Source organism: Euwallacea fornicatus, chromosome 39, assembly GCF_040115645.1.
Source record: "Euwallacea fornicatus isolate EFF26 chromosome 39, ASM4011564v1, whole genome shotgun sequence".
Taxonomy (NCBI): Eukaryota; Metazoa; Arthropoda; class Insecta; order Coleoptera; family Curculionidae; genus Euwallacea; species Euwallacea fornicatus.
In genome coordinates, this window is record NC_089579.1 from 405,418 (window position 1) to 426,581 (window position 21,164).

Genomic DNA, 21,164 nt, shown 5'->3' on the forward strand with positions numbered 1-21,164 from the left:
TTGCATCTATTGCTAAAAGAGGTTCCCACTTTGAGTAGAAATCGAACGTGGTATATGCAGGATGGTGGGACTACCACTTTGGTCTGCAAGCCAAAAATCATTTAAACCAAATATTCAACAATAGGTAGGTGGGTCGGGGCGGACCGCTACCATATTCTCCTCGACCATTTGATTTAAATAGTTTAGATTTTTCCATGGGCCCATCTTAAATCTGATGTTTACGGCCCTCCAGTAATTACTGTGGAATAAATGAAAAATGCACAATCGTTCGTTTAACACAATGATAAATACACTGGAGATTTTTCACAAGAATGTGCGGTAATATGCGTAATAAAGAGCCGACACGTGCCTTCTTTTAGGTGGGGGGCAATTTCGATTCCCCGTTTAATTGTTCGTTTATAAGTTTCGTAATGACAGAAACCCGAACACCCAGTAGATATGTTCTGGTTTCGATAATACTTTGTACAATTATCAGAGGGGCCAAACTAACCAAACGGCTAAAGTACCAATTAAATTGGATAATTTTAATCCATTAATGGGGGTTTTATAATTAATAATATCTCGACGCACCACGACTTCTTACGCATTCATTAATGTGTCCAAACATAATCTTGATCAGGAGACCAATACCCTCCTTGGTTACTTTATACCATTCATATTGAAGCGATGTGAGCGTTTAAGGGGTCGACTTACGATAATATCCCGCACGTGTTCAATTGGAGACAAATCTGGAGATCTTGGGGGCCACGGCAATAGTTCAATTTGAGCTTGTCGAAAGTACTCCGACGCTGCCCTTGCCACGCGTGGTCGAGCATTATCTCGTCGAGAGGAAGGATTTCGGATGGTTCTTAAGCACCTAAGATTCATCTTGAGTTCTTGGAGGTACCACTGCGTGGTCGCATTGCCTCTAATAAAGACTAGAGGAGACCTGGACAAGAGATTGGCCTAGGGTTTTAGGTAATGGCACCCCACACCATAACAACATCAACGGGACGACCATGCCTCTGGACAAAAAATTCTGGATCTCGTTATTCCCCACGCCATTTGCTAACCCTTGACCGATCGTCATGTATGTCCAAACAAAACCTGGATTCGGCGCTGAAGACTATTGCGTTCCACTCCTCAGTCCAGACTAATCGTTCTTTACTCTACCCAACTCGATTTCGTTTGTGCTCCGAGATTAAAGGTAAGACAAAGTGTGGCCAGTTTGATAATAGACCAAAGCTTCTGATTCGTCGCTATATATTTCGCATTCCAATAACTCTGTCATGTTCTGCAAAACATCGATTAGCAATTGCTCTGGTGGTGAATCGATCCTGCACAGCCCATAACCTTAGGCGACGCTTTTGAAGTGGTGTCGTCCTGCGAACTCGTCCGATATCCCTAGTTCTTTGTGTCCGACGTTGTTCAGTCCGAGCCTGACAACATCTGACCGCAGCATCTACACTTCTGTTACATGTAGCCGAGACGTCCCGAAATTAAAGTTCAGCCCCCCGTAAGCCGACCATCCTTTCCCCATCAAACTTACTGCAATTTCGGTAATTTGCATTTCTTCCTGCTCTTGACGTTGTAAACACTGTCTAAAGTTGATAGAAGATACTCCTCTCGTAGAATAAACCCGATATGGCATCAAAACTTAATTCTTCTATATTTCATAAAATTAATCATAAAAAAAATACCCACAACACGTAAGATAATGATATATATATACAGGGTGGTCCAGTTTATAGTAGCAGGACTTTAACAGTCGACAGAAGACCTATTCTTAAGACGAAAATGTAATATAAACATATATTGAAAATGGCTCAGTTTTTGAGATACAGGATGGGAAAATTGATTTTTTTTCATTTTTTTTTAAAATAATTCACGCAATTGTTAAGACACAACCATGAAATCTGCCGTTTTTGGAATTTTTCACAGTGCCGAATGTATATTTGTTAAAATTTTCTTCAAATTTACAGAGGGCGCCACATGCAACCAACTAGTGAATGTTCAAATTATGATAACTTTTTTGTGCCACCTTGTAGCAACTTTTTTTTAATCAAAACGGACTCCCCACTCATTTTTGCCGAAAAATGGTACTCTTGCCATAAACTGCTAGAAGCCACCGTTTTCGAAATATTTTGAATTTGGTCCATAGTAGTACGACCTGCTTCCACAGGGAAGTTGTACTGACACTAGTAACGTAATAAATAGCTAATGTCAAATGTAATAGCCATAATATTATTAACATTGTTAAATGAGTTAAAAAAATATTTTAACATCTATTAGACATATAGAAATTGGCGAAATGAATTGTTTACCATCAAATCCCAACTCCCCTGTGGTAGCAGGTCGTATTACTAGGGGCGAAATTCAAAATATCTCGAAAACGGTGGCTTCTAGCAGTTCATAGCAAGAGCACCATTTTTCGGAAAAAAAAACGAACGGGGAATTCGTTATGATTGAACAAAAGTTGTTACAAGGAGGCTCAAAAAGGTTATCGTAATTTGAACATCCACTAGTTGGTTGCATATGGCGCCCTCTGTAAATTTGAAGAAAATTTTAACAAATATACATTCGGCACTGCGAAAAATTTCAAAATACCAAATTTCATGGTTGAATCTTAATGTTTGCGTGCGTTATTTAACAAAAAAAATCAAGTTTGCCACCCTGTATCTCAAAAACTGAGCCGTTGTCAATATATATTTAAATTACATTTTCATCTTAAGAAAAGATCTTCTATCGACTGTTAAAGTCCTGCTGCTATAAACTGGACCACCCTGTATATATACATATATATGTATATATATATATACAGGGTGGGCCACGAGTAACGCCCTGGAATTTCACGACAAAGCCAAGAAATTTTTTAACTGTTTCTTTTTTGAGGTGTATACAGACTAACTAGAGCTACATTTTAAAATTATTTTCAAAATATACAGAGTGTCCCAGACACACGCAATTGATCAAAGTTGCCTTTTTTAAATGGGATCCCCTGTATATTGTATAATTTTTTGACCATTTTCTTCTATGCATACTTTGATTCTCCCTTCAAAAGATTTTCCGACATTTTCTAGCATTTGCGGCGTTATAGAGGTAAAAACATTTCTAATTCTTATTTTCATATCATCAGTCGTGGTGGGAGGAATCTTATAAACTTCATTTTTCACATACCCCCATTAAAAATAACCCGTGACGGTAGGGTCAGGTGATCTAGCTTTTTAGATTTTTAGAACACCCTGTATAATTCGCCGACTTTTTGAAACTTACGGTACAAAATTTGGTCTCTTGATGGCTTCCTATTAAAATTTTGTTTTAAAAGCTTGAATATGGGATGAGAGATTGGGTGTTGAGAATTATCTTGCATCTTGACAAAAACTGAATTATTTCAAAAACTGCTAGAGTTAGATACCATAAACCTTAACACAATTTTATTTTAATGGTCGAGTTCAAAAATTATACAATATACAGGGGATTCCGTTTAAAAAAAGGCAACTTTGATCAATTACGAGTGTTTGGGACGCTCTGTATACTTTGAAAATAATTTTAAAATGTAGCTCTAGTTAGTCTGTATACACCTCAAAAAAGAAACAGTTAAAAAATCTCTTCGCTTTGTCATGAAATTCCGAGGCATTACTCGTGGCCCACCCTGTATATATATATATATATATATATATATATGAAAATGCAACCATATGTTTTTTTCATCATAAATTTTTGCACAAAACATCATCGAAATGGGAACATTTTTATTGGATGTTCGGATTTCTACGTCACTTAGTATGCGAGTTAGAAAATAATGTTTTTGCATTTTTTCTATGAAAATGGGCAACGTTATGAAAAATGTTGAAAATGACTTTTTTTCACGAAATTTTGGAAGATTCAATTTTGTTTTTAACAAATCAGTATATTTTTCCTGCAAAATGTCCCGTCACATCAACGGGGGCGGCACTGGTGAAACGAAGTTGAAAACTTTGTTTTTTCTCTTCAACGACGTGTCTCCCCATCTATTTTACGCCCCCCAATTAAAATATTTAAGGTCGGAACGGACTTATCAAGAATTTTTTTTTTTTTATTATCACCCGGTATTTCAGCCAGAAAGAGAAAACTGAGCAGTCTTCGCATGACTTTTTTTAAATTAAAATCATCCCCCCGTCCACCCCCTGCATTGTGGATGTACTATTATGAAAAATTCCGTATAACGTCTTGATAACCTCGTCAATGCAAAAACGTCTCTTTGGATGTAATAACTATTAAATAAGGAAGCAAAAAAATAAACAGCTAATTAAAACGCTATGTGTCGTTAATTGCGTTTGCTGAAATCAAAGCAAACCCTAAATGTGTGCGCAGCACTTACTGAGTGCACCGGAATCGCTTCGCATACTCCGCCGAAAGTGAGAGTACGACCTGGGGCTGAACGTCCTCGCGAAAGTGGTCCCCGCCAATCGCGACTTTCTTGGGTACCCTCCATAACATCTGGTGTGCATTAGAATCGAGTCTACCCACGACCACGACCGCGGTCCATACAGTGCTTCGATCGGTGGTACCTTCACCACAAGACGCCGAGTAAGTACCTATTTTCAAATTAATCATAATGGCGCTTTTTTTGTCGCGGTACTACCCAATAGACCTTTTAAAAACTATCCGCTGATGCGCTTTGGATCTTTCCCTTTAGCACTTATCCTGTTACCCTTCAGTCTGTTATTCCTTCTTGTTCTAGAAAGAACGTAAACTAGCGAAATTTTGCAATTTCATTTTTTTAAATATCTCATAGACCGCTAAAGAGGAGCAATTAAAAGTGCTAAAAGAAAACGTTTTCTGTGGTTCCCCGTTGCGACGTCGCGTGTTCCGAGGTTTGAACCCGAGAACTACTTCACCCTCCATGCTTGCGTCACAGGTACAGGGTGACTCACGCAAGAGCGAGTTTATACGCGGAATTGCGATTTGGGCGAGGGATTCAGTTGGAATCAACTGGTGCGAAAATTGCCAAAATTTAGGAAAATTGACCAAAGGTCCGAAACTTACCCCCGTCATTCGAGTGTCTGCATCCGTGTGCGGAAAATGTCGCTTTAAAGCTATTAAAATCGACAAGAAGTTAAGACGATGAAGGAACGTACCTAATGATACACAAACAAGCTGAGGATTCCATACGTAAAAGTGTCAAGATTTCATCGAATTTATCGGTATTCAAGAATGGACTATAACTGAAATACAGACTAAAGCTAACAATTATTTTTTGACTTTTTTAAAATAAAATAGCTAAATAATATTAAGATTAATATTCAAAAAAAATGATGAAAAATATCGTTAAAAAGGGCATTGGAAAATTGCTTTCGATCTCGAACTATCGCAAACATGTCGATTTCTTGACAAAATGCAGAATAAATTTCATTGTCAGTTTTGTCCTCTCTGCAACATAACCGGATTTCGACCGGAACGTGGCATTTCGCGTTTAAGACGGACTTCAAATTGAAAATAGTCCTCTGGCTGCGCCAGCAAACCCGAAATTAGCAGGTCAAAAGTGCACAGGAACAAGTTGCGACCTGCCAGAAAGTGATCCCTGACACTTGGAATGTTGTAATTGAGGCTCGAAAGGAATGGGAGACAGAGGAATCCTTCGGAAGCGATGCTCGGCAGGTTCAAGCCTTGTGGACACACATTTATCAGTGACCGCCGCGGGGGCGGGGGAGAGATCGAAAATAGGGCCCCATTCGAATGGGCAGCGAAACCCCATGCCGAAAGCAAGCCGCTTTGTCAGGAACTCGGCGTGAAAGAAGCTCTTCTTGTGATTAAGGTGATCGTTGATGGTACCGATGAGAAGCTTGCGGGCTCGGGGAATAAATCTGGTAAATCAAAGCGCTTTCCGAAAACTCTTCCGGAACATTCGCCATAAACGGCTTTTAATCTACGCTTTCGCCATATTGTTGATTGAAAGGAAAAATAAACGTGAATTTAGTTTAGTTATTGTTTCAATTATGGGGCCTGCTTAGGCCTTACCGCTCATGGAATATAGCGACGGGCAAGGCCCAATTTCTAGGTCTATCATGATCGGCCGTTTCTAGGTAGAAAAATTCGCAACCCTCGGGGCTATGCAGGAATTTATTGCTCAATTTCGCATTGGTCAAATTGCACGTTTCCTATAATCCTCGGGTGAGTTCGACATTAAATGAGGTGTTATTAGCTCAGCGATTGCTCAACAACACATTTATTTCAGCTTTTTAGCGTCCACTTATGCATTTTTTTTTGCGAGCCGCTAACTCCTACCGCGGATCATGCTGGCTGTTCTACAACAATTCCTTTCACTACACGTTATGTCCGAGAGGAAAAAATGAACAAGAGCGAAAGCCTTATTTATTAAGTATCCACGTTCTTGCGGAATCGATAAGAAACTGGCAAGACTACGGAATTAGTTTTAGCGTTTTTGCGAGCCCTAATTGTTATTGTTAAACGCAAAAGCAACTTCCAATAGATCAGAAAAAAAGCGGTTTCATGTGGCGCCTCTCGCGGAGCGAAATCGACTTTCCTCAAAAAAAAAAAAAAAAAAAAAAAAAAAAAAAAAAAAAAAAAAGAAAAATAACACGAAATTTCGGTATTTGCGTTGGACACCGATTTTTTTCAGGCGGTTTCTGACACCAGAATGACCCAACAGCCGCCTTAATTGCCAGCTCGCAGAATCAGGAAGAAAAACTTATAGGACTTACATAATCGGAGCGCAATATATTCTCGTTCCATGATGGTGATCATTAGTAAACCGTACCGGTTACATGGGAGAGAACTGGATTATTACGCTCGGAATGCGTGAGATTATTCGGGTCACCGCCGTTATGCAATTTGGAAAAAGTGGAAAGTCGAAAATATTTGGAGATAGCCGGTGTTCACCAACGCGCGTGATGAGGAGGGACTCTAACGTCCTTAGTACGCGTGCGCGATGAGGATGCCCTACGCGAGGTGTCACCTTAGTACGTAGTCGAACTCCAAAGGGCGATTCTACGCATGATTTTAAGAAAAAAATTACATAAACGTCCGGCAGTACTTCGGTCCCAAGACGCAGGGCGACAAACTTTCCTCAAAAATCCGCTTTTTCGCGAAACCTTCAAAAAATTCTGCAGCCAATTTTGCTGAAATTTGACAGCATTACTTACAATTATTACTGCTAATTCGTGCGCCGTTGGCTTTTTCGAAGCTCCGTATTTTTTCCTCGTTGCGCACCGCCATGGCCGCCCAAACCGCCGGATCTAAGCCCGCCGGATTTTTCCCCTTTGACGGCATTCGCTTACATAACTCCGTTTAACGCTGAAGAATCATTTATCCAACGGACACGGAGTTTATGTGCGTGGCAACGTGTTCGGAAATCGATGCTGAGACCAGCCGATGCCTGCATCGGAGCTGATGCAGGACGTTTTCAGCACGTGTTGTAAGTTTCGCGTTACTCATTGTTAAATTTCTTTTTTGATGAAAGTCGATTGCGTACCGTTTGCTTGTGTACATTTTAGCTGTAGTGAGGTCGCTAGTGTGCACGCCGCCAGCAAAAGAGGGCAATTCGTAGCCTAAGGTTCTTGCGTAATGCATTAAGAACTGTCGCGACGTTTCAACATCATATTGGGTTTCGTCTCCTTGTTGTTGATTCGTAAATACAAATAATTTCGATATATAACGGTTAAAAAAAAATGAAAAAAAAAAATGAAAAAAAAAAATGAAAAAAAAATGGAAAAAAAAAATGAAAAAAAATGAAAAAAAAATGAAAAGAAAAGAAAAAAAAATGAAAAAAAAAAGAAAAAAAAAGAAAAAAGTTTGGCTTTCTATATCTCGAAAACGAAACGTTGCAGGACCTATGTTCATATAAACTTTGTGTTTTGGAATCGCTCAAAGAATCGCCCGTTGAAGTTGGGCCACGTACTCAGGCAACAACCTGTGTTATATTCTTTAGTCGTCAAGTTCAGGTGATTGATTCGCGACGCCTGTGACAGATTATAACAAGAAAAAAGAACCATTTGAATGCAGAAAGCATAAAATAAACCATAACCCGGGAATTATCTGTTCTCCACAAACTCGAGGTCGCTTCTAGACAATAAACATTGCCAACTGTCAGATGTTTATTAATGTTTTCACTATGGAAAATTTCACTTTTTCGAACAGTTTAATTGACATTTTTCAGAAAGACGAGGGGAGTTGGTGGGCAAGTGAAACTGTGTGTGAATGGCTTGAATTCAAATCGGATACAGGCTGCTACTCATACAGTTAAATAATAAAAATACTTCAATCGAAAGTGTGTGTATCAGTGGATTATGTAAAGCACTCGGTAGCCGAGATATATACAAAAATCATTAAGCGCATAGTTTGGTCCCAAAGTCGGCCAGCGCGTTTCTCGAATTTTTTCCTGCCACGCGCAACGAGCGCAGTTGGGCATTTCAACGAGCTTATTGAATTTTAATGAATAATATGTAACACTAATAAATAATATATTTGTATTCAGTAAATTATATATTTAAATAATTTATCCAAATTTAGTGAATGATTAAAATATTGCAACGTAGAGAAGGGTAATGTGCGGCAGCCTGGGTTTCTGGGTCATAGTAAGGAAGGTGCAATGGCCTTCGACCCACAAAGGGCTCGTTTAGCGCGTTGAATTTTGAAACGAGGTTCAGGCACAGAGATAAACGAAAATCATCGTTAACATGCCAATAATTGTTGCCGGTCTTGCACGTGGCGCTTTTGGCCCTTGGAAGCAGCAACAATCCTCTCTTGTCTCGTTTCCCTTTAAGAACAGATAAAGCGGGCCTCACACTCTTAGCTCTATGAAGCTCTAGTCTTTGCGTTCCAACACACTTTGCCGCACTAGAGTGAGTTCTAACGAAGGGGAACACGAGCGGGTACCTTGACCCGAAGGGGGAAATGAGCTTCCTTCCGCGCCGAAATGCTACATTTGAACGGAAAGAAGTTACAAAACAAAAATTCAAATTTTCAAATTCCAGAAGTGGACGCACGTAATACATATACAGGGTGTTTACCGACTACTTGTGCAAACTTTGTTATCGCAAATATTAAGATCGCACAAACGTGGATCCGTGTCGGCTTGGTTGTCGGAATACAGGGTTTCGGAAGAAACAAAATTGTTTAGTGTTTTGATTGTGTTTCGTGTTCAGCACCATGTCAACTTGAGAACATTCAGGATATTGAGAACGTTAGCGATAATAAACTCAAATATTTACTCAGTTTTTTGTTTGAGGTCGCATACAGCGTTGTATCAAGGTTTGACTAACCATAACTGTCGCTGGAAACAGCCGCTTTGGGGAGAAACAGCTTTAAAACTACTTTTAAATATTTACTCCCGCCATAGAAAGCAATTGCAACCCTGAGAGTCGTGGTTGCCTCAATGCAGGTGGGGTCCATTCACATTTAAACAAAAATAAAGCAATATCTGAGTTCCTGGTCGCCGATACTCCCAGAATCGACAATTCCGTCAAATTGACACGTTATTGGACTGAAATACTAAACAAGAACTTTTTTTAAACCCTGTATCTCAAGACGCAAGCCGATGCGGACCGCTGTTCACATGAATTTTTTATCTTAAAATCGGTCAAGGGTTCACTTGTGAAGTTCGCACAAGCACAACTGAAGGGCCCTACGTCTTCGATATACAGAGTGTGAAAAGTTGGTTTCGAGGACGGATTTTTGGAAATATTTTTGAAGCGTTCGAAGATAAATCAATGAAACGTACTTTCTGCGGTTTTTTGAATCGCCATGTAGAAACTGTCGCCTTTTCCAGCGTTGGGGAGCAAGGGGGAGGCAGCGCTTGTAGAGCCCCCAAAACTTTTTTTGCATTTAACTTTATTGACGATTTTATTGGTAAAATACTAAATTTTTGGATTTTAACGTAAAAATGGCGCTCTTATTAAAAGTCGAAATCTTCGAGGTTTTTCAAGAAAATTAATATTTGACAAATTGGTGAACGCTGAGTTTTATCAAACAAACGTCCGATTTAAGGCCCTTTTCCGTCAATTTTCTATCATAACGATTGTAATTAGTCACTGCTCCGGTGACGACGGGAAACCTCCGGACTTCATTGGGAAATGCCAGAAAAGGAAATGTGAAAAAAATTTTCTGATGCATTTCTAAGCCAACAAGGTGTTAAATCTGATGTTCATTTAACAAAACATGGAATCCATCGATTTATCGAATATCGATTTTCTCGAAATCTCTTGGGAAATTTTACTTTCGCCGAGGGCAACTTTTTACGTAAAAATATTCAAATTTTAATATTTTTACCATCAAATCGTCAAAAGAATTAACTACGAAAAAATTTAGATATTTTTTGAGCATCACCCCCTGTACTGCCTACTCGTGGGGAAATGCGCTGATTACTCAACAGAGCCTCAAGAACAACACAAAAAGTTATAAAAAAAAGTGCGAAATTTCGTTGATTTATCTCTGCTCAACAAATTAACAAAAAACACTCTCAAGGATCAACTTTAGTACTTTGTAGATCGAAAACGAAACGCCTTTCGCGATAAATTTATACGGAGTCTTCGGCGCATTGTGACACCTAGATTATGTGCTTCAGTTTATTTTACGATATTCAGGAACATCTTGTATAGTATACAGAGTTCTTGAGTAAAATTTCTAGAAATTACTCTAACTTTCTAGGGGGTAAAAGAATAGGGCAATTCTGATGAACGTATCGATAAAGAGTTGCTTGGTTTCATTCTACAGGATGTCGAGGTGATTTTCCTTAAAAGGGTATGGACTGGAGGGAGGTTCTTCCTGGGACTCTTCAACATCGAGAATATGTCCTTCGAGGAAACTCGCATCTCTAACGCTTTTCGAGATATTTTAAATTAAGTATCTCCGTGCGTTGTCAATTTGGTCACTAGTAGTTTCCTGGTGCAACCTGTCCGACACTTAACCGAACCAAGAACGTTATATTCAATAATGTCCTCTTACTACTATCATTACTTAAGCCTATCTTCCGTAAATTTCACTGAAAACAGTGTGCAATTCCACTTCTTTTCATGAATGGACCATTGCTACCAAATAGGATAAAAAGAAATAAGCAAAATGTTGCATAACAATCTTAGACAACGCGTTGCTCATGAAACTTCATTTTTGATCTCCACCAGTAACCTTTTTCAGTTAGCAAAGAAAATTTTCAAAAGACACCCGGCCCCCGGGATTCACCAAAGCTCCCTGCCACTATAGAGCTTGAGGCGAAAGAACCCGCTCCAATTTCGGAACTGATACATCATCAGGATTGCAGCGTACTGCAAGTAGCTACTACCTGCTCCCCTCATCTTCTCCTAGTTGACTCTGTATCTTTCTCATCTGTTGTGTTTTTTGGCTTTTTGGGCCATTTCGGTCCTGTAGCATTTCTTTTCGCCCTTCGGGTAATCGAGCGGCCCTTGGTGATGACTTCGCTCCTTCCAACGCTTGATCTGTGCCTTTTCACGTTGCGGGACAACCCCGACCTTCCTCCTTTCGACCACCCTATCAGTGCCATTCTGGTTCCATATCGTGATGTTACCAATTTTGGTATATAAATCCGACAGAATATTTTGTTCTTTCCTTCGGCAATAGAAATGTTCCTGCATGTCTATGTTTTTCCCTTCGTCCCTTTTTCGTCTTGACCCTCACGCCCTCAAGGGCTGGTTTCTAATGATGCAATAGGTTATTCTTTCGGCAGATCCGCGTCCAGGCGCTCCCGGTTGCACCCGTTCAACGTATGTACGTCCTTCTGCTTTTCGCGTTACCTCTCTCCACCTCCTCCAAGGGTAGTTATTTGGACTCGAGGGAGGAGATATCCGGGGGTCACAGCATGAAGGCGCGATGTAGGCCGTCGGTGCGGAACAATTATACGCGATCAAAAATACAAAAATTTTATTAAACTTCTCAAAAGTACAATTGTATAAATTAAGATTAAAATCAGATACAGAACTTTTTCGCGTAAGAGAAAGTCTAAGAGAAGAATATTTGAATGGGAATTAATGAGTCCTCTCGTGATTTTCACATCGTCCTTACGTGCCGAACCTGAAGGTCAATATCCATAGACGTACCTGAGCACGGAAGCCCATGGCGGGTCCTGGGCTACCTATCGCGTCATAGCGTGGCACCTACAAAATATAAGACAGACATAGATACATAGACATACATAGATAAGTACCTAATGGCCCTTCATCGAATTGGTGTAGCTTTGATGGACTCGCGAAGCGTAAATTAGACATAAGTTCCAGGTTCAACAAAGGAAATTGTTAGATATGTACATAAACCAACGTCCATCTGCCCATGATGGGCTCCAATCTTTACGCATTTCGGGCGCATTCCCAAAGACATGATGGCGTTCATAGGCGTAACCTAAGGCACTTTACCGCGGATAGGTCTTTGACCCTCGCGTATCACTGCCCTAGATAAAAATCACTGTACAGGGTGTTCAAATAAGCGAGAACGTCGGCCTATCTGGGAGACTGCTTATTATGGAGTGTTGAAAAAGTAAATTACAACTAATTCGGCCATGAGAAATCGCCGAAAAATATTTTCAAGTTCGCAACCATACCGCTAGGGGGCTTTCCGCATGACATTTAATAAAGTACGATTTTTAGGAAAATTTATCCGGAAAGCGTAAAATTTGAATAAAAAATATCGATTTTTGGGGAAATGTGTCGCATATTTTGTAGAGAGGGTTTTTTGAATTTTTGAAACTACAGGGTTGGGAAAATATTATTAATATCAGCTGAAAAAGTGCAGTTTTCTCGTCATCAGCTAAAAGAAAACTACATCGTAATACCTCCTTAGAAGTGGCGATTATGTCACTTCGTGGTAGCCCGGCGCGAAAACCGCTAGATGGCGCTATTTGAAACCGCGATAATTTTTCAAGTTATTTCGGAAAACTTAAATGGAAAATTATCATTTTTGTTGCACCATTCAAACGAGCGGCCAATTCTACTTAGTATAGTCAAAACCCGACACAAATATCTTTACCAATACACACCATTCATTCAATTTGAAAAAAAACTAATAAACATTAAATAAATCAGCTTCGCTTGTGAATTAAACAGGCTGTTATTTAAATACGGTTTAAATTAATGCTAATAACTTCCAAGATCAATTAAGATTTAAAGACGAGCATTAAAATTTAAAAAAAATTAATCATTTTTAAAGTGCTCAAACTGTTTCCCATAATTTTTGATACATAATCAATGTCGCTCCTGTATAGAAAAAAAAACTGCCGGTTGGATTCCTCCGAAAAAAATTGATGTTATAGCATTTCCCATCCTTTTTTTCTATTGTTTTTTTGCAATCGAACTAGTTTGAAAAAGTGAGTCTGTCGGTGTACCCCCCCATAAATAAAAATCCAAGTACGTAAGATCTGGCGGCCTCGCCGTCCACGGAAATAACCATAATAAAACAAATGTAAACATTAATAAAATCGTTTTGTCGACAAATATTACGTTAATTACAATGCCCATTCATTTGTTTTAAATTTGTGACGTGGACGAACGTAGGTATGCCCACGGCCTATTTGATTCATAAGTGAAGTTGGCTTATGTAATGCGTAAAAAAATCGTGTTTTAAAATTGCCATAAGTTACTGGTAGGTTAAGATGCATTTACCGGGTTTTGACTGTGCCAGGCAGAATTTGACGCTCTTTCAGATAGTGCAACAAAAATTACGCTTTTCCCTTCAAGTTTCCCGAAATAACTCGAAAAATTACTATGGTTTTCAAGTAGCGCCACCTAGCGGATTTATGTCGGACTACCGCCAAGTAACGCAATCGCAGGGTCATAGCCTGCAACAATATCCTTCCAAAGAGGTATTACAGTATAGTTTTGCGTTTAGCTAACGTCGAGAAAGCTGCATTTTTTTAACTGATATTAAAAGCTTCTCTCACTTAAATATTCAAAAAAACTTTCCCTGCAAAATTTACGTCAAAATTGCAACGCCCTCTAGCCATACAGCCACGAACTTCAAAATATTGTCCAGCGACTTCTCATGGTCGATTTAGTTCTGAGTTTTTTTGCTCAAGACTCCTCAATAAGCAGTTTCCCAGGTATAGCCTCCCTTGCTTGGAAACCCTGTAGTTTCGTGCTCGATGCGGAAATCCATCCAGAGCCTTTCCAGAGGACGATAAACCGATATTCATGATAGGTTGAAGGATTGTTTTCAACCATCGTTCTAGAGTCACTTCCGGCGAAAATGCCGAAAGAATTGAACAGGAAGAGACCATACCTGCATCCCTGAAAAAAAATTCATTTCTGTTCAGTACATTTACATAATATACTGAATGTTCTATTTAAGCGAGCGCACTTCGGGTAGTTTTCATGTCTAACTGTAATAGCATTGATTTTGATTAATTTTATCCAAATCAGGCAAATTCGTGGATCTTTTCGAAACAATCAGCAAAATTCGCCATTTTTGCAAATTCGAAGTTCCCTGCAACAGTGGTTTCGTCGGGGCCATAATTTGAACCAAAAAATCAAAATGTCAAATCAAAAATCAAATCAATCAAAAAAAATGAAAATTTTGAAAAACTGCTGTATATGGGAACTATTAAACAGCAATGATCCAAGGAAAGTAGCAACTCTAAAGATGAAATCGCACTGCGTATATCGGAGTAGCAGCTACTTTTTTTTATATAGGGTGTCCCCGAAACAACGGTAGCGCGTAACAAAGTGGAGCGATTTAACTACATTTCCCTAGCACACAAATTGCTTGTTTTTGTTCTACAGGGCGTCGAAGTAATTTTCTAAATTGCATAAGCCGGAAATGACTTTCAGGACCGTTGATTTACAAATTTGAAATTCCCTTTAGGCATAACGGACCTTAAAACAGCAAAATCAGAAAGAACTTTAGAGGTAATTTATTTCCTATTTACATAATGCCCCGCACTTACGTATAAAAAAAATTAGGGAATCGGTTAACGCCATAATTCGACCAAGAGAGATTTTTCAAATATCGCGAAGATTTTGCGTACTAGAGCTGAGAGCGCACGCGTATGGGCGTACTAGAGCTGAGAGCGCACGCGTATGGGCGTACTAGAGCTGAGAGCGCACGCGTATGGGCGTACTAGAGCTGAGAGCTTACGCACATGGGCGTACTACGCCTAATAAGTAAATTATCCCTTAACTTATTGTCTATCTTTTCAGAGGATAACCTTTAACTGAATAGCGAGACGGGCCTCCTATTGATATGTTACAGATATGCCAATTTAGCATAACCAGGATGTACTTAAATTCTACTTCTTACGAGGAAAAGGGGGTGAAAGTTCTATTATACTGAGCACATGTTTCTGCGAACAATGAATACTGAAATCTGGTCATGCCACGCATATGGGTAAAAGTGACGAAGTACAGGAGCGTAGCATAAAGATATATTGCGTAGGAAAGTTTTTCAAAATTCATTTGAAATGCCCATTTCTTCTTTGTATTGTTACTTCTTCTTATTGATAATTTCAATACGGGAATAGTGCCAGAAGTGCTCTAACTTTAAAAAGCTTATGTCTGATGTGTGAAGGTACTATGTGTTTCTTTTAGAGATTGATTTTAGAGAGTTTGAGAACATGGAAAAGATTGGTCATCGATAGGTGAATCCATACTTCATTTAAAGGGTTTTAGTTCTTCCAACATTAAAACGGAGTTAGAATCTGCTTTGAGGGAATCCGGTCCTTCGACAGCTGCGAAACGTTCGGGGGCAGAATTTAAACGCGGTCGTACGAGCTGCCAAGACGAATTTCGCAGTGGTCAACCGAACGGCGCTCCAGATCTGACCACTCCAGATCTGACAACTCCAGAAATTGTGGTAAAAATCCACAAAACTCTACTGGAAAATCGACATTTCAAAAACTACTGTACAGGGTGTTCGAATTTGCAGTGTTTTCACAAAAAAATCCCATTTCCCGACTGGATAAGGAGAAACTTGGATACATGCCTGATTCTTGAAGAAATGTTAATGCGATATCTTTACAGTCCACGGCGCTAGAGGGCGTTTTTCAAATTTTGGCGATTTTCAAAATTCTTTTTTTGTCTAGGATAATGTTGGAGTACAACAAAAACACTCTTAAGACACTTTCTCGATGCGATTCCAGTGGCGTCCTTAATTTTTTGGCTATAACGTACCATTCTGTCAAAAACTGCCATAACTTTTTTATTTTAAATGAAAATCACAGTCGACTATAATTTAAAAAAAATCTATTTTAAACCATTTTCATCTGTGTGAGTATGTCGATGGTTATTTTCAAAAATATTTTGGATCTTCTAAGACACCTCCAATTACCAATTTCGTTATCTTCATTTGAATTGTAGTGTTATGGTCTACACTTTTTGGAGCTCTCACAATTCTGTAAATTATTTCTTAATTGCTCAGTCTTCTGTCTGGTTGATGTCGCTCGGGATAGATATGGGAGTATAACTCACGGGCTGTTGGTTAGTTCCCGTTTAACAATATGAAACACTTTATCATATCATATTTTTCATAGTTGTTTATCATATTTGGACTACTGGAATCGCATCGAAAAATTGCCTTAAGCACATTCGTGTTTTACCTCAATATTGTCTTAAACGAAAAAGTTATGAGGATTTTTGAAACGGCCGAAATTTGAAAAACGCCCTCTAGTGACTGTTAAAATATCAAAATACGATTTTCGCCATTAATATTTTCTCTTAAATCGAGGTCTTGAGATGTATGCTAGATTTTCCCTAGTTTTAGTCCATTCATTACCACGGATGAAACATGGGTCCGTCATTTCATACAGGAGATAAAAAAAGTAATAAAAAAAAATGCACTCAGAGGAGAGATTCGGCTCCAACAAGGCGAAAATTGTTCCATTTGCAGGAAAAGTGATGACGTCAGTTTTTTGCTGTGCACGTGGGCTAAATTTTATCGACTAACTGCCTAAAGGAAAAACAACAAACGGGGAGTATTATACAAATTTACTGCAGTATTTGAGCGAAGAAATTATGAAAAAGCGACCGCATTTGACGAAAAGAAAGTCTTGTTTCATTGAAACAGGACACCCGTCCACACTTTCGTCAACGCGATCGCCAAAATCGATTAATTTGGTTTCGAACTTTTCCTCGTCCACCCCATTCGCCAGATTTAGCCTCCTCAGATTATTTTCTAAACTTGAAAAAATGGCTCGCTGAAAATAGATTTTCCAGTAACGAGTCCGAAGTTGATACCTATGTTCAAACAGTAGGAGGTTCTTGCTATAAACAGAGTATTGCGGCCATAGAACATTGCTGAGAAAAGTACATGAATCTCCAAGGAGACTGTGCTGCGAAGTAATGTAATATTTTCCAATTTTTTTCTTTAAGTTTTAGGTTCTGCACTTCTGGGACCATCCTCGCGATTTTATTAATTCTATGACTCAGAATTCTTCTACATTCTGCAAAAGAACTCGCCTTTCTAACGCTTTTCAAGATGCGCCCAATACAGTTTTTAGGCATACTGCCAAGGATTCATGAATATCATCAATTGACTAAGTGCCTGCATTACGAGATATGTAAAAGTTGACCTCAGCTATCATGAACCAAGGTTCGATATAGAACTTTTACAGGATGTTTGAAGTTTCACTTGACGAACCTAATCTCGTATTGTACGTGTGAAAATAACCATTATTTCTTGTATTTCAAAAATATTTAGTTTAAAAAAAAAATTATATATATATATACAGGGTGGTCATTTAGTGCGGTCTCGGAAGATTACGGCTAAACAATTTAATATTTTGAATCTCTTTTTTTTGCGTTATATAGAACTCGATTATGGGTACATTCTAAAATTGTTTTCGTTTTATACAGGGTGTTCTAAATAAGTGAAAAATATCGAAGTTATGTTTTTTTAAATAGGACACCCCATATATTAATATCGTTTTAGATTTCTTGAAAAAAATAAATGTAAGTTTATATATATATATATATATATTTTAGTAAAAAATATATATATACAGGGTGTTCATTTAGTGCGGTCTAAACGCAAAAAAAAAGAAATTCCAAATATTAAATTGTTTAGCCGTAATCTTCCGAGACCGCACTAAATGACCACCCTGTATGTATTTATTTATTTTTTTTTTGGGCGGGCGAATCAGCAGGTCATTAAATATTTTTTAAATAAAAATGATTCCTGACTTCCTTGCCAATTCCTAGAGCAAAAAAGGTCCTTCCAGTTTTTTTAGCATTTTCGAGTAAGCAAATTTGCTGAAACTTAAAAGGTCACTTTCTAGGAAGAGGTTCTTAAGGTCAAAATTTTGAAATATCATCGCTTTAATGTCACTGGCAAAATTCCTAAGTGAGCTCCTTGATCCGACGAGTGTTAATTTGCAGAAACATCCGTTTATTGCTAGGCATTGGTGGTATTCATAGATACCAAAGACTTTGCCTTTCAATAATGAAATATCAAGGACTGCTATCACCACCTCGATCATTTTCTCAATAAGATGATACACACTATCACTGTAACTTTATGAGCTATATGAAACGGTTTTATCGTGCATGTGGGATTAAGGAAAAAAACCAGCAGAGGCCATTCCTATTATACAATATCGTCACGCCAAGCCCAATGACCGCATCGCAATCTGCATAATTAAAAATGATGTTTGTTTGAATGATTTTAACCGCTTTCGAGCAATACAACAGCATGGCCGATCGGAGAAAGTTCTACCTGAAGAGGTGGCTGGACAGGTGGCATGAAATCCGCACTTTTCAGAAACGGCACTACGAGTGATGCTATTGACCTACTTTTTCAATTTAAACGTTTAAACAGGCAAGCAAACTACAAGTGGTAAAAATGTATTTTAGATTTGCATTTTTTGAAGAAAAATAGTTGGCTTTTGAAATGTATGTGCAAATGCGCAGCCTTCCTTTCAAGCGCGCGCAGAAAGTACTTTAGTCACTCATAGTTTTTTTACCATTTTATCCACATGTTATCTTTGGCATTCACCTTCACGACTTCCAATAGACACTTAAAGGTAAAAAAAAGGAAAAAAACACAGAAAGGAAAGGAAAAACGTATAAACGCAATAAAATGTGTATTATTCATATTTGGACTCTGCCTGCAGTAGCACCCCCAAAAACATCAATTTCGACGGGAAGATCTCTCCCTATGAACTTCCACAGCGACCTGTTAAAGCCGTTTTTCTGCATCTAGCATGTAATCGCTTTGACCAACGGTTCCCATAACACTCAGTAGTGTAAATGAAGCAAATCTGTGGCTATCTATTTTTCACATACCCACAGTAAAAAATATGCAATAATAGAAAATGCTGCCCGGGGGCTTGCATGTGGGGCGAAAGTTGACGGGGTCGTCCTCTCAAATATCCACATTACTAGTACGTTTCATTAATCCCTTAATTATCGCAGGATGCAATTTCACGCCACAGTACTCTCCACGTTGGCCTTAATCACATCGGTCATTTGCCTCGCTCAAAACTCAGGAGTGACCGCAGGTTTGCCGGGATACACTCAGCTAAGAGCCGATCAAGTGAGATATTTGCAGAACAAAGGATTCGGGTCCACCGTGAAGACCTTCAGGCCCACAACTGTTGCCTACGAGGCGGACGAAGAGTACGAAGATAATGCGCCCGAGTCGTCGCAGGATCGACAGCCTACATACGCATACCCCACTGCGGCGCCCAAAACTGCTTACTACGCTGCAGTCACCCCTAAAGGGTACGTAAAGCCAGAGCCAAAACCGCAGGCGCAGCAGTACCGGAGAGCTGGGGAGAAGGTTGCGGTGAGTTTTCGAAATCCCCCCAAGAGAGGGCGGCGAGACCGACTTTAATCTTTTATCAGAACAATAAACTGGAGGAGGAAGAAGAGGAGGAGAAAGAGGAAGAACCGGACAGACTGACTCTATTGCTGCCCCAGTCAAAGTTCCAATGCGCTGGTAAAAAAACTGGATATTACGCCGATGAGGACTTGGGATGTGAGGTGTTCCATTACTGCCAGGACAACGCCAGACACTCCTGGATCTGTCCCGAAGGCTTTACCTTCCACCAAATCCAGCTGATTTGCATGCCTCCTAGCGGCGACAACATTTGCGAAAAATCCTCAGACTACCACTTTGTAAACGATTATCTGTATAAACCAGTGAACCTGGAAGAGTACCAACAGAGACCAAACACCAGCCTCAGGTACTCGGACAGGTACTTCCCAGAGTCGTACAGGCCCAGGTACGAAGATGAAGAGGAGGATGCCCGGCCGGTGCATAGGCAACACTCCGTAAGTGATTTAATTAAAACTAATTTTTTTTTTGTTTTAAATGTTACAACGTATTTAGATCAGAGTGACGCAGACGGCTCCCAGGTACCAACCAGTTCAGTCCACGACGTTTAGGCCGCAATCGCCAGTGGGGCAGGTTTTTAGATCACCTGAAGAGATTAACATTAGTTTACAGCAGAGGAGACCTGCACAATACACTACTGCTAAATATGTAGACGTGTACGAGAGGAAGTGATTTTGATGTTTTTCTTTTGTGTGTAAATAACTTATTATTGATAATCTATATCTAGAAATTAAGGCGTAATAATTGTTTTAATTATTTTTGAAATAAATTGATGTGTTAGGAAAGAGACGGCGATTTTAGTTTTCTCCTGGGTGGAATATGAATTTGAAAAGTACATGCGCCCCAGGTCTGAGGTAATAGGAGTCTTACAAAAATATTATGGCTGAAAATGTACTCTTCTTTAAAAACATCAGTTTTCCACACAATCACGTCAATTTTGATGTTCAAGATAAGACATGCTTGAGACGTTAAATGTGATAGAAATATTAGGATATAGAGCCTCATTATTTGTTGTATCACGTATCTCTCCAGGTCGAAAAATTATTCTTTAAACAATCATAAGGTTAAGAGTGTTCGTTTTAAAAGCTCCACCCTAACCCACATGAAATCCGCACAAGAGTTTATTAAATAATTAATAAACTAAATTAATAGATGAAAAAGCAATGTGGTTAACCCACAGGTGCATAAAGACATTAGCGCAATTACGGACGCAATAATTAGAGTAAAAAATTTTAATGCTTAATGAGTAAATTAGGTGGTCACCATTTTGACAAGAAATATTAATCCGGCATTAATACCCTGTAAATTACTCAGTAACGTAAATATATTCATAAATATATGAAGCTTGAATTTAAAACAATTGTTGAAAGCTTTTAAATCAGTTATAAATTAAACCAGAAAAATAAAAAATGACCACA

At 39.0% G+C, this 21,164-nt stretch overlaps 1 protein-coding gene across 2 annotated transcripts; it reads left to right on the forward strand.

Annotated features, from left to right (window-relative positions):
• The first annotated feature begins 1,136 nt into the window (after positions 1 to 1,136).
• Positions 1,137 to 20,533, forward strand: LOC136349665 (uncharacterized). Of its 2 annotated transcripts, none has more exons than XM_066301361.1 (4): positions 1,137 to 1,186; positions 19,323 to 19,695; positions 19,755 to 20,183; positions 20,242 to 20,533. In XM_066301361.1, the coding sequence occupies exons 2-4, from the start codon at positions 19,324 to 19,326 to the stop codon at positions 20,416 to 20,418; spliced, it is 978 nt and encodes a 325-aa protein (XP_066157458.1). In that variant the 5' UTR covers positions 1,137 to 1,186; position 19,323; the 3' UTR covers positions 20,419 to 20,533. The 2 variants fall into 2 exon arrangements, with proteins under 2 accessions (XP_066157458.1, XP_066157459.1); XM_066301362.1 differs by lacking the exon at positions 1,137 to 1,186 and adding an exon at positions 4,408 to 4,548.
• The last annotated feature ends 631 nt before the right edge of the window (positions 20,534 to 21,164 follow it).